Consider the following 14467-nt stretch of genomic DNA (forward strand, 5'->3'; position numbering starts at 1 on the left):
AGGAAGAGGAAGAGGAAGAGAGAAAATGAAAAAAAAAAACCTTGTCGTTGAAAGTATTTTTTCAAAACATTTCATGTATTTTGAAAAAACTCATTTCAGATATTATGAGTTTCAGAAAGGTTTTTTTTTTTTTCAAAAATCCAATTCCTAAAAGTTTATTCCAAAACACATTTAAAATGTTTCAGAAATCTTATTCGAAAAATTATATTTTGGAAACATTACTCCAGAAATTTTGAAAAGCTTTTCCCTGGAAAAAGTCTCATGAATATGTAATCTGGAAGTAACTTTTTCTGACGATAAAATGGTCATTTTGAAAGTTCGAGTGGGTCTGTGAAGAAATTATTGGGGTGCAGGACGTAAAACCCATCTTAATTTTTTGTAAGCATAGTAGAGTGAGTGGAAGAGGAGGCCCAATATATATCATGTCTAAAGGGAAAAGGGGTGTTGCTCCCTGCACCTCCCCAAGTAGGACCTGTACCTCCCCACTATTTTAATTTATTTCAAAAATATTCTACACCTTCCCACTGTTTTCTTTTATTCCAAAAATACCCTACACTTCCCCACTATCCTTAACCATCTTTTTCTTTCTCTTTCTACATTAATGGAGCATTTACATGACTCATTAATGGAGCATTTACATGACTCAAATTTGAACTTCTGATATATTTTCTTAAATAAGTTTGATTCAATCTTATTTTTGCTGTTGAATATATTTTTTTCTTTTCAAATTACTTAATAAATGATAAAATTTTATTCTAAATTTCTAGAAAAATGTTTATATATGTAAAAAAACACATATATATAAACATTTTTCTAGAAATTTAGAATAAAATTTTACCATTTATTAAGTAATTTGAAAAGAAAAAATATATATTCAACAACAAAAATAATATCTAATCAAACTTATTTAAAAAAATATATAGAAGTTCAAATTTGAGTCATGTAAATGCTCATTAATGAGCCATGTAAATGCTCCATTAATATAGAGAGAGAAAGAGAAAGATTGTTAAGGATAGTGGGGAGGTGTAGGGTATTTTTGGAATAAAAAAAAATAGTGGAAAAGTGTAAAATATTTTTAAAATAAATTAAAATAGTGGAGAGGTACAGGTCCTACTTGAGGAGGTGCAGGGAAAAACACCAAGGGAAAAGGGTACAAATACAATACAAGGTATAAACGACTCTATTAAACACTTTGTTATTGAACTTTTAAACTTTTGCAATTGAATTTTCAAATTTTACCTTTCTATCATTTAGATGTTAATTTACTAACTGTACGATAATATAATTAAAAAATAAGAATATTTAGACCCACATTTTTTATTTATTATAATCATGTTTAAAATCTTACCTAATTTAAATTTTTAACATTTTACTTAGATTGATGTTCAGATAGTGCTAAAACATGGTTCACATCCATAGAAAGTTATATTATACAAAATGAAAAGAAGAAATTAAAATAAAATTCTTCACAAATGAAAATTAAATTTAAATAAAAATTTAAAAAAGTTATATGAGAAATTTTTTAATAGGACATTTTGACACATAAGAAAAGAATAAGGATAAGACAATGCGACCTTAAATTAATTATCTATCTACCTATATACTATATCTATATCTATATATATTCTTTTGCATTTCTTTGAAATCCAACTTTAAGTTTGCTAGTAATTAAAAATTCGTCCATCTTATCTATTCATGAATTTGATAAGGTTTAATTTCTCATCAACACCACTAATATGTCTCACATAATAAAGTTTTACTAAATTTTGATTTTCTAGTTGAGCTATTAATAAAATAAAACATATTTAATCTTTACATGTCGAAACACTAATTTTCTTAAGAAAAAAACTTTTTAGATAAGATATGAATAGAGAATAAAATGAAGTATAAATATTAATAACAACTATCATTCAATTCGATAAAAATATAATTCATATTATAAAAGTCCTGTTTGTTATGATTGTCTTTATTTTTGTTGAATGATGAAATAACTTATTTAGAAAACATCTTTTAATGTAAATAGAGTTATCAAAATAGGTCACAATCTGCATGTTAATCCGGCTTATCACGGGTTCTGGCCGGATTGAATTTGAAAACATTGTAAAAAATTATAATTAAGTAAGTCAATGAGCCAACTCGTTTATCCACCAACCCGTGGTGGGTCAGGATTGAGTTCGAATTTTTCTGATATGTTAATAAATGAACCGGGTTAGGTTAACTCACTAAATGACCCTTAGCCAGGTCAGACCGGACGACCTGTTTTGATAGCTCTAATTGTCAATGTGGTGAATTTTGAGATAAATAATTTATTACACCCTTAAGTATAATTTTATTTGATAAAAGATTTTGTATTTATTTATTTTACTTTAATGTTGGACTAAGAAGACAAAGATTCCGTTAACTCCATTACTGAATTCTGTTGAAAACAAAATTGCAATGTTGCTTTTGAATTCCTCTCCCTTGACGATTACTTTCTATCATAGAAAACCATTTTCTTCAAATGCTCTTATCTTGCACCATTCTTTCTCACTCACAATGTCACCCTCTTCTTCGTTTTGCCTCAGCGTCCAACCCATTTTTACAAACTCCTTCACTTGCACTCTTACACATTCACCCAACCAGATGTACGTGTACCCTGACCCAATTCCCGAATTTGCAGAATCCGTGAGTACATGCATTTTTCCGTGTAAATTTGCCCATGCTGAAACCTCATGCTATTTACTGATTCCATTATTTGAGGTATGTTGCAGGAGAGCCAGAAGTTCAAAGTTGAACTCTTTCAGAAGCTTTCCGAGGACGTGGACGAGTTTGGGGATGACCTTGATGAGGTTGTTGCCGTTTGCACTCAGGTCAATGTCGTTTTCCTTTTCAAAATCTTAACTTTGTGGCGAAAACTTTTGTGGGTGTTGTTTGGTTCTTGTTTTCTTCTAAAGTTTCATCTATTATATTTGGTGTAAAAAATAATAAAGAAAATAAAAAGAACTCATTCGAATGTTTGGAAGTAATTGCTGGTTTTGACGACCTCAGATAATGTGATGATTCTCTTAAGCCCTGTTTGGATATTACTCAGATTTGTTGATTGTACTTGAATGCTAGGTGTTCGGGAAAACGACTGAACCGATATATTATTCAGGCTTAATTGTACTTTGGTTCCGTAATTTAGCATTTCGATCTTATAGTTAGCCTTTTCGACCGATTTTGAACTAATTTTGCTTTGGTGCCATTGAAGGTAACAAACTGTTTAACAGATATCATATGCTGACGTGATTTAGTTGCACCTTTTGGTTCTGTTAATTCTGATATCACAATCGGGAGGAACAAAAAAATGTAATTAAGTTGTTCAATTATGTGTCTGGCAAGGCAACATGTTAGGTGTCACGTAAGCAAAACCTGTTAAATGTTTGATGGAAGACCAAGATAGAACTAAAACCAAACAATTATGAATGTATAATTAAACTTATTATTTATTAAAATATAACTAACCTTAAAATTATGTAGGATTAGGACATTTTCTGCAACTTTGTAAGTTTCCTGCTGTCCATTCTTTCCATCAGTTATATGTTTAACTTATACATCAATGATTGACTCTTTAGATTTTGGTATGATTTGATGGTGAGAGATTCTTATAACCTGGCTTACAGCCTATTAGGTCAATTCCTGCTGGAATTTATCCAGTCTATTATCTTCAGACTTCATTGTAGATGTGATAATAATTTTAAAAGCAATATATATTTACTACTTTGATATGTCCTTTTTGCTCCACAATTTTTCAAATCTTGTTTTGTACTCATTCACATTTATCAATTGCACATAATGGTATGAACACCCGTGTGTGTAGACATACACATCAATCAATCTCTCTCTCTCTTTTTTTTCTTTTCTTCTAGTTTTTTATATGACGTCTTCCAGTTTCGTAATTAGATTTTAATTGTATATTGATCAGTCTGCATTTCCGTTTTGTTATTCAATGGCTAAGAGGCAATTATTATATCTAAGATAATATTAGACTATCTTTGTTTCAATAGATTGTTGTTTGTACTAGTTCACTATTTGAGTTGGAGTTAGGATGTACATGTTTTCTCTCTTAAGTGTTTCCACATCACATTTCTCTACAGATTTAACAAAGTTGTTAGTAAAAGAAAATAATTCTTTATCTCTTGTTTCAATAATAGGAAAAGGGGATATACTTGAAGGAAGTGTTATTAATGGTTTTTTTTATTCATTGCATATAAGTACAAAAACTTCTTTTGATTAAAAAGATAAATTACAGCAATGTTACTGTAATGGATTTAGTTAAAGACGAGGACGAGAGCAATGGATCATTTCCCCATGAGTAAGCATCCTTTTGCAAAACTATAATAAATAAATACTTAAAATAAACAAATTATACACTTCATTTCTCTTTAGAGATTCTATAACAAACTAATGAAGTTGATAGGTTCCTAATTATTGAACCTAATCGTTCTCACTCTCACAATAGTATGAACAGTATAGAAGATGATGAAAGAATTGAATTATTTAGAAAAGAATGGATCTGTACAGGGACATGGAAGCATAACCTCCCTGGGTTGAGAGCATAACCCCTCTCTACAAATAATAAGCCTGACTTTACAAAATACTCGATATCCTTGACCCATAACCAGGTCTTATTTATATTATTTCTTCCACCTTCTATTCTAAACTCATTACCCACTAAGTTCTCTCCCCTGCGTCCTAACATTACATCCCCTCTGCCAAACAACCTTGTCCTCAAGGTTGGAAACGGACACCCCTGGCTATGCTCTTCAATTCACATCAGGCGGCTTGGATGGTGGCAAAATCTTTTCTTCATCGGCTCCCTACTCGTCCTCTGCCAAAATTATCACGCTTAAACTTTTCTCTGCACAATGGTGACCACGGCCGGACGGTCCACCACAATGAAAACATCGCCCCTCTTCCTTTGTCTTAAGGAATACTGGGTAAGGGAGATTTCTCACCACTCTTCCCCGATTGTCGGCCCCACCGTTCGTACTCCCTCCCGTGCTACTCGCTGGTGTAACTCCATCTCTCCTTACTGGCCCATACCCTCTATTCCGCCCGACCAGTTTAGGGACGGACGTTTGGTTTTGCCTCGTAGCCCCGTCCCTGTCACGCGCAACCTCGATGGGTTCGCCTTGAACCCATTCCAACTTCTCCCTCTCGCTGTAGACGCTGCGTCTTCCACATCCCGCGCGATCCTCATCACAACTATCAATTCTTGCGGACCTTGAATGCGCACTTGCCCCTTTATGTCTTCTCGCAATCTGGCGAGAAAATACCCTAATATTTGTTCCTCCGCTACCCCGTAAGCTTGGCCCACCAGCATCTTCATCTTCTCCCTCAGCATCAGAGTCAACTGGATCATCCTTTGCTTCCTCCTCTTCCTTCTTCTTCTCGGCCTCTTTAAAGGCTGCCTTCTCAGCATCCTTGTGGCCCTCTCTCCGTCAGGTGGCAGCCCCACAGGTTCACAAAACACCACATCATGCTTGTCCAATAAAAACTCCATCTCCCCCTTTTGTTTGTCGATGAGGCCCAAACCATTCGGGCTGCTTTTTCTGGACTTAAATGAGCCCAATTCCCATACCATTAGCCTCGCTGCCACTTCATCCATTTTTACTAAAGCCCTGGGACCCACCACTCTTCTTTCCAAAGTGGGGTTCCTCTGCGCTGTTATCTCCATCATCGTCAACTTTCTCCAATCCACTGTCACCTTCCACTGTCACCTTCCAGAGCTTCGCTAGCCACTCCACACCAAGGATGACCGCTACTCCTCCGTGCTCAAAAATCATACCCGTTCGGCCCCTAATCTCCTCATTCGGCTTCATCATTTGTGGCTGAGTGAAACCTCCAGCCGACAAAGCGGACCTCTCCCCTTGTTTCCGGTCTATTTCGGTCTCAACTTCCTCCGTCTCCACCTCTTCATCCTCTGACCGCTCGGTATCTTTCAATCGGCATGGATTACAGCACTCGGTCTCGGATTGTTCGGCAATCGTTCCTCGTCCCTCATAAGACTCGTCCACCGTCCCCTTCTGTTTGAAAGCCGTCAACCGCTCCACGACGGTTCCGAACCTTATCACCAGAGCTTCCTTCAACCCCTCCCAAGAGCGATCCCTGGCTTTCTCCTTCCAGGCTCTGAACCAGTAGCCAGCGCTTTCCTCCATGCTCACAAACACTAATCGTACCTTCTCCTCTTCTGCTACTCCTTGAATTTCGAAGAATCGCTCCACCCAATTGATCCAGTTCAATGGATCTATCCCTTCGAACACGGGCAATTGTTCCCCCTTTCGTCTTCGCTCTCGTTCCTCCCCCGAGCATTCCCTTCTCCTTCTTTGATTCTCGTTTAACAGTATTTTGATCATCTACAGACCCCAGACTGCCTTCTAATCCCTTTTTCTGGTTCCACACCCTTCCTCCAAGAACTCGTAAGAGTTCTCTGGTTTCCTGCTGCATTTCTTACATATTTCTTTTCCATTCTACCAGCTCCCTTTTCTGTTCGCTGATCCTCCTTTCCCAAGAATTTTCTCTTCCTTCCATGCTTCCTCCCTTTCTTGACCACTTCTTGATTCGTTCTTGAACCCTCTCCTAAGGATATCCGGCAGGTCGGACCACTTGATAGGTTCCTAATTATTAAACCTAATTGTTCTCACTCTCACAACAGTATGAACAGTATAGAAGATGATGAAAAAACTGAATTATTCAAAAAAGAATGGATCTATATAGGGACATGGGAGCATAACTTGCCTGGGTTGAGGGCATAACCCCTCTCTACAAGCAATAAGCCTGACTTTACAAAATACTTGATACTCCCTGACCCATAACCGGGTCTTATTTATACTATTTCTTCCACCTTCTATTCTAAACCCATTACCCACTAAGTCCTCTCCCCTATATCCATCCTAACAGAAGTTGAAACTTGAAAGATATGAATTAAATTCCCAGATAACACCCCTGTTAATTGCCACATCTAAAGTTTAAGAAACATTCCTCTCGTTTCATAATTTGGTGGCCAGCGTTCATACCTCAAAAAGAATTTGTTCACCGATGTTTGTTTCACTGCTCTTTTCCTAGAAGCAATCACATCAAATAAATAAAAATGCCACAACTTTTACTGATATCATTTTGTTCCAATTTTCAAGTGACATTTATATGCACCTCTTCTTTTCCCCTCTTGAGTTATCAAGTCTTAAGTTACGGGAAAATATAAATTAAATATTCCTCAATGATTTATCTAACAAATCTTAAGTTAGCTTTACCTGTCTACTCGCAACCACCATTTCTTTAATCTGGTTCAAATCTCCCCATGTTGGGGTTCTCAACAATGTGTGGTAGAATTTAAAAAAAAAAAAATCCTCATGTCATCATTTGATAGGACTTCAGTGTCAAGGATATAAGAAACTGATCTAAGCAAATCCATCATAAAGTACAGTAAATCCCTGGTAAATCAAACAATATTTAATGGTAAGTTGGTAACAGCATTAACATTCCGAGTTGGGTACAACTGCAGCTTCATATATTCTTAGTATCTGATTGAATTTTAGTTAAAAAATTAAGTTGAGTTGAACTTAATTGAAATTAAAAAATGTTGTTGTGATTTTTAAGTTAATTAAAAATTGAGGTGAATTTTGTTTCTAATTGGATCTAAAAACATGTTAAATATATTAACAGTGATCAATAAAAATTGAAAATTGGTTTAAGTCTTCCAACAGAAATCGAAACACACCCTTTAGTTATGGATGTATCACTCCTGTGTCAATTTTTATTAACTACTGGTAGTTATGAACCCTGCTTAACTTGATGGAAATTGCTGGAGATTTTCTGGCCAATTCCCTGTTATTCCGTATCCAATCAAGATTTAAGGGCCAGGATTCCAAAGCCTTCATGAACTTCAAAATTGTAGTTCATTTCTATTAACATCAGATTTGATGTCTCTTAGCAAGCATTGGGTTTTACAGAATCGTAGAGTAGGTATGTAGAGAAGCTTAACAGATGTGAGGTGATATGTTTTGTACGTGTTTTGCATTCGATATAAAGTCTGACTTAGTTAATAAGGCACTTGCTTAGAAAAAGAATGCTTTTATGTCTTAGTTTCTCTTTGAACTTGATTAGTTATAATAATAATGTTGCCTTTTGTTGGAAACAGATTTTTAGTGAGTTTTTGCACAAGGACTATGGGGGTCCTGGGACATTGTTGGTGGAGCCATTCACGGATATGATGGTTGCTCTAAAGAAGAAGAAATTACCAGGAGCAGCCCTGGCTGCAAGAGCATCACTATTATGGGCACAAAAATATGTTGATAAAGATTGGGATGTTTGGAACTCAACACTAAAATGACTTCTTCTTTACAGTTTTTTACTTTTGCAATGTAAAGATTTCTATTTGCTTGTAACATGTGAGTGCTTCAACAAAAACAAAAGTAAATTCACTTGCAGTAGATTTTGACATTCACCATTTATTTAATTTTCCTCTTCTTCTTGGAGCTATACAATCATGATGTCCCAGGAAAATGGTTATTTAGTTGTTGAGGGTGTGAATGGTGATGGAAGAGAATACTCTATTTCAAACCTTTGTTGAACTTCTTAGCCCATATATCAAGTATTCAGCTAGGAGGAGCATCAAGAAAGAGGCAATCAAATAATGCTCTTTAGACATCTTACATTCACATCCTAGCACAACTCAGCTGCTAGACTCTGAGATGCTCTGTAAAGAGGGACGCCATGATTTCAGCTTAAGAGCAGCATGTGTGGAATTCATTAGCCTGTATCTGTCTGCCCTCATTCCCTGAAACTCATTATGCAGTAACATCAGTACTCGTCAACTATAAAGACACAAACACAAAAAATGAAGACATAAATTGCATATAAGTAGCATCCTGCTTATGGTTTCTCTTTCTTAGTGCTCTTTGTTTCTGAAGGACTGCTGCATATTATTACAACATCCTTCCTATGTTCTGTGTCATACCAGTAGCAACTTAAGAAGATATAACACTAAGTCTTTATACAATTTTTTTTCACGAGTACTTATAAGAGAAGAAAATTGAGATGAGTTTCTCCAAAGTATATACAAATTGATTTGTAGAACCTTTTGTATTTAGTTTTATTAAAAATTAATTTTAACTAGACAGAAAAACTTGTTTACTTTTCTATCTCCTTTAAGTATTTCAATAGAATTTATCTAAACAAGACCTTGGTGCCGAGTGAATTATTAGATCCAAAATGTTTATTCATGTCAAAATTCTCAACTTTATTAAGAAATGTTGTAAGCTTCAGGTTGATGCAGGTCATAGCTATAAGACGCTCAACCAAACACATCTATGTCTTCCACAGAATCACTCTGGATAGATTGAAAAACTTGGTAATATAATATTAAACCAAAAAGAGAAAAGAAAAATGCTGATGAGTAACAGAAGCACACCTGATATATATTTCCTGTGTCCAACATCCCTCCAGTCTCACCATCTGGACTTGCCTTTTCCAGTTGCATTATTTGCATACTATCCACTGTCTTCCCATGAGGCTTCTTCATCTTTGCATGTTTCTTTGCTTTCAAAGCCTTCACAACCTCTGAAACCCAGAAACAGAAAAACCATTTAGAGCATTAAACTAACTAAACAAGCGCATACCCTTCATAGTACATTTATACCTTGAGTAGTGACCAGCCTGTAAGCATGGCCAAGAGTTAGAGTCTCATTGGGGCGGAGCAGCTTCACTCGGGTGAAAAGCACCGTCTTCTGGTCCTGATTCTGCCCTTGTGGCACAGCCAATGGTATGATCAAAGACACATAATAGCCAGGATTAGTCCTCATAACCTCACTTGCACTGACTGGCCAGTACAACCTCTCTATCTTCCCAGATGGGTGTTGGATCACAAGAGCTGCAGCATCCACGGCTTGGCAATTCCCCATCTCAATCAACAAAGAACCAAAAGATGAAGAATGGCTCCTGAACTGAAGAATGTGTGAAGAAGAAAGTGTGCAGTAATGAAAACTGAAAAGGGTCTTTTTCTGCACAGTCTTTCTCTCCAAAATGGCCTTCCCAAGTCAATTTAAAGGCAAGTTGGTATTAATGGGAGAAGGAGCATGAGGAAAATTATTGTAGACTTTGGCATAATAATTATTATCGATCTAGTAAAATAATGTGACAATTAATATTTTATTTATTTTTATATATTTGGATATGACTGATCGGCACCGGCACGGGCCTCAGAAAAGGGTGGTAGTGCCACGTGGCGAGAGGAGAAAGCTTAGGATGTTTAGAGGGTCAAGGATCTGTTTAAGGTATGGTTTTTGGTTTTTAGTGTAACATTTTGGCTAAAATAACATATTTAACCGCAAAGCGTGGGGTTAATGAGATTGTTTTTGGTGCACACGAGACAACGACACTTGTATTAAAATGTTTTGTCCCTTCTCAAAAACAAAAAATAACACTTCCCACCTTATATTAAATTTATAGTATTTGTTAATTGTTGAATATCACAGATAAAATTTAGAGGTGCCAATATTAATTCGGATCAGTGTAATAAATTGTCGAAAGTTGTTTAATTAGTTTACAGTAATAATTTTAAATGTCAGAAGTATTTATTTTTGTAAATATTAATAAATTAATACCATTATTTTGCGTAGAGTATATAATCTGAGAGCACGTAGATAGACGAACTGTTGTTGATTGGTTTTGAAGTGCGGTGGCAGTAAAGTGACTTCAAAGGGATTTATTGCGTGGCTGGCATAGTACAGTGTTCGAGTTCTAAGCTAGGTCTACGTTCCCACTCTTTTCTCATCTACACTTAGGATGAAAAAATATTCACGTCGCGGATGTAAAGATAAAATTATTATGGATAGTTGATACTTATAAATGTTTACTAATTTAAACTTATAGATAATGAATATTTTAAAACTCACTTATAAATGGATCAGGTGTGGATATTATACTATCAGTATTCGCAGATATGTGTTACTCACAAAAAATAAAAATAAAAATATAATTTATATGTTATTAAGTTAAATTTAATTAAAATTAACATTAATTTATATTTTACAAGGTTAAATTTAATTAAAATTAAATTTTAAATTTTAATTTATATTTAATTTAATTTATATTATATTTAATATTTTTTTTTAATTCTATTTAAAATTTATTTTAATAATTTATAAAAATATATATATATTTTTTAAATATTGCGGGTATATGCGGATATCCACAGGTATATCCGGGTTTTAAAATACTCGTAGACATCTTTTAAGCGGGTATCTAAGCGAGTAACATATTAGGTAACGGGTGAATTTTTTTTATCGGATCGGATTGTGGATAGGCACTATCCGTGTCCGACCCGACCCGTTGTCATCCCTATCTACATCTCTTTCTTTTCGTTTCATCTCATTTTTGCTTCCTAAAATTTCAGTATTAGAAATCATTCTTTAATTCTAACATGATAAATATATTTTTATTCTTTATTCTGAATTTTAATACAATCCCTGAGTGACATTTAATTTTAAATACAAATTTAAAATATTGTTTAATACACAAACGAATTAATTATATCTATTTATTTTTAGATGGACATAATCAAATTCTAATTTTTATGTCTAAATTTAAAAATAAAAAATATATTTCATTGTTATATATATATATATATATATTCGGTTTTATCCTAAAATAATTAAGAGTCTTTGTGATATATATATTTTGGTTGGTGATATTCATGAATGTAAAGAAGTCGAGAAAAACTGAGTTAGCTTAAGATGAAGGTCAAGTCAAGTCAATTAAGGCAAAGTTGAGTCTATCTCAGTTGAAGTTCATGACGAGTTGGTTGGAATCGAAGGTCGAGACGAGTCAGCCAGGATTGAAGGTCGAGGCAAGCTAGTCGGGATTAAAGGTCAACCTGAATTGTTCCAGGTTGAAGGTTGCTTGAGTTGGTCTAGGTCGAAAGTCAAGTTGAGTTTGTTGGGTTGAAAGGTCAAGTTATGTGGACACAAACTAAAGGTTGAGTGGTGTCAACCCTGTCAGCCTTTAGAAAAAGGTCAATCCGAGTCAACCTAAGTTAATTTTTGAGCTGAGTTAATTTGGACCAAAGGTCAAATTGAGTCAATTTCGACCAAAGGTTGAGCTGAGATGGCTAGGGCTGAAGATCGACCCGAGTCGATTGGGATCGAAGGTCGAGTTAAGTAGGTTGAAGTTGAAGGTAGAGTAAAGTCAGTCTAAATTGAAAATCGAGTGGAGTCGGCTCGAGCCGAAGGTCAAGTGGAGCCGGCTCGAGCCAAAGGTCGAGTTGAGTTAAACCAGACCGAAGGTCAAGCTAAGAGTGCCCGAACCGAAGGTTAACCCAAGGCAGCCTAGGCCATAGGTCAACTCAAACGGGCCTAGGCCAAGGGTTAATCCGAGTCGGTTCAAGTCGAAGGTCCCAGGTTGAATGGAAAGTCGAGTCATCCCAAGGCAAGCTCTAGTCGAGCTTAATAATCCTAAACCCATTGTCAAACTAAGTTGGTATGATCCTTGGTCGGTCCAGGCCTAAGTTGAGCCGAGTCTACCCAAGTCCAAATGAAGTCAAGTTGGCATGAACCTAGGCAGAGTTAAGTCGGTCTGGGCCAAAGTTGTCTCTAGTTTTTTTAAACCAATGTTGAGGTAAGACAATCTAGACCCAAGTTAAGTCAAGTGACCCTACAAAACCACTATGAGGTGTTCCCTTAAATCATAAACCATAATAATCTTAACTCTTAGAGTTCTTCTTGGATCTCAATCTTTTGTGTTGTTCTCGGGATGAGGTACCTACACACATGATTTCACTATTTTGATATCAAGAAAGATTTCTCATATCTCCAGGATATTTTCCATTATATTATTCTCTTAACTATGTTTTTTTTTCTTTAATGCGATTTTATTAAATTGTGTATCAAATCATTTGATCATTTTTACCTTTTTTTTAATATTTTTATTTTTATTGTGTAGAGTATTGTTTTGATAATTTTTATATAATTATTTTTGTTTTCTAATTCGTTCTCATAAATGTAATTTTACCAACATAATTGTGTAAAGATGTTTCATTTACTCTAATAATGTTATTGTCATAAATCTTGTTAAGTCCTTTAACGTCCATCTAATTTTTTTTTTTTTTAAAGAATGATTCATGCATATTTGAATTATTATTAGTTTTGTTAGATATATTATCTTTATCTTTTATCTTTAGTTAACTTGTTATTATTTCTTATTTATATTTTGGACTTAGTCCATATTTCTTCTATTATAAATAGAGGGCCCTGTTAAAAAAGAGAGGCCTTATATCTCAATCCAAAAGGGGTGTGAATTAGATTAACCCTTTTTCGAAATCTTTTTCAAATCTTTATGAGTTCTTGGATCTTGAAATCAATAATAAAAGATATATGAATCAATTAAGTAAAGAAGGAGAAAAGAAAGATCAAGACACAATAATCTATACTAGTTTGACTATCACAAGCCTATATCTAGTCCTCCTTCAACAATCTTAGTTGAAGGGAATCCACTAATAAAGATTTGAGTTTACAAGAATAAATGAATCTCTCAATTGCACTCCTCACACCACTCAAATCAAAATAGCAAGTACAAGAGATGAATCACTCAATATCTTACAAATCACAAGTGTAATACCAGCTCTCAACCTTGACTATGCTCGCATAGGTAACCAATATCACAGATTGATGAAGAACCTGATCAAATCACACTCCTAATGATGGAAGAGCCTCCAAGAGATGACGAATGTGCGTGTCGCGAGCTCCTTCGAAGCTTCCTCTAGAGATGAACGCAGCGGAATATGAAGACAAACCTCTAGATTGAGAGAGAAATCGGAAGAGACTATAGAAACCCTAGGAGACAAGCCAAACTCGAGAGCTAATCGGAGGATAACTCGAGATCAAAGCAGAATCAAAGAAGAACTCAAGAAACTTGGGTTTGAACCGTAGAAAACCCTAGAAGCACGAATGAACCCTAGAATGGTGAAGGAACCCTAAAACGAATCGATTAATCGGTTCAAAATGAAGATTAAACGTAGGAATGAAGAATAATCGGAGGAAAATGGTTTTAATCGGTTCAAATTAGGTTTCGATCGACTACAATGGAAGAAAATGATGTGAGAAGGAAGAAACCCTAATCTGAGGTTGGAGATTGAAAAAGTTGAACGAAGATGTGATTCTATGATGAAGAAAAAGGTGAATCGGTGAGAAAGATAACCTGATCTGAGTGTCGAGATGTGAGAAGAGGCTGGTGACAAGGAGACTCTTAAGTGGAAGAATGAGTTGTGGTTCTGCGAGAGAAGTGAAATGGTGCGTTGATGATGCGGTATGGCACAAAAGCTGGTAGATGCGCTGACAAAGCCACGAAGACTTTGATGCGTGGCTAAGGCTGTAGCGGATTGGTGAACCAATGTGGAGGATGAGAGACAAGCACCGTGGAATTGAAAATGGAAGTCAAAGAGTGTGCTTGGAAG

The 14467-nt window shown here is 35.3% G+C and overlaps 2 protein-coding genes across 2 annotated transcripts; one reads left to right on the top strand and one right to left on the bottom strand.

Annotated features, from left to right (window-relative positions):
* The first annotated feature begins 2400 nt into the window (after positions 1 to 2400).
* Positions 2401 to 8381, top strand: LOC106753355 (protein PLASTID REDOX INSENSITIVE 2). Its single transcript, XM_014635153.2, has 3 exons — positions 2401 to 2664; positions 2751 to 2849; positions 8159 to 8381. Exons 1-3 carry the CDS (start codon positions 2437 to 2439, stop codon positions 8348 to 8350), a joined length of 519 nt encoding a protein of 172 aa, XP_014490639.1. The 5' UTR covers positions 2401 to 2436; the 3' UTR covers positions 8351 to 8381.
* Positions 8382 to 8416: 35 nt separating this feature from the next.
* On the bottom strand, positions 8417 to 10082 carry LOC106753356. Its single transcript, XM_014635154.2, has 3 exons — positions 9659 to 10082; positions 9431 to 9579; positions 8417 to 8797 (listed from the first exon to the last, which is right to left on the bottom strand). Exons 1-3 carry the CDS (start codon positions 9918 to 9920, stop codon positions 8693 to 8695), a joined length of 516 nt encoding a protein of 171 aa, XP_014490640.1. The 5' UTR covers positions 9921 to 10082; the 3' UTR covers positions 8417 to 8692.
* Positions 10083 to 14467: the final 4385 nt, after the last annotated feature.

This window comes from Vigna radiata, unplaced genomic scaffold, assembly GCF_000741045.1.
Source record: "Vigna radiata var. radiata cultivar VC1973A unplaced genomic scaffold, Vradiata_ver6 scaffold_222, whole genome shotgun sequence".
NCBI classification, from domain to species: Eukaryota; Viridiplantae; Streptophyta; class Magnoliopsida; order Fabales; family Fabaceae; genus Vigna; species Vigna radiata.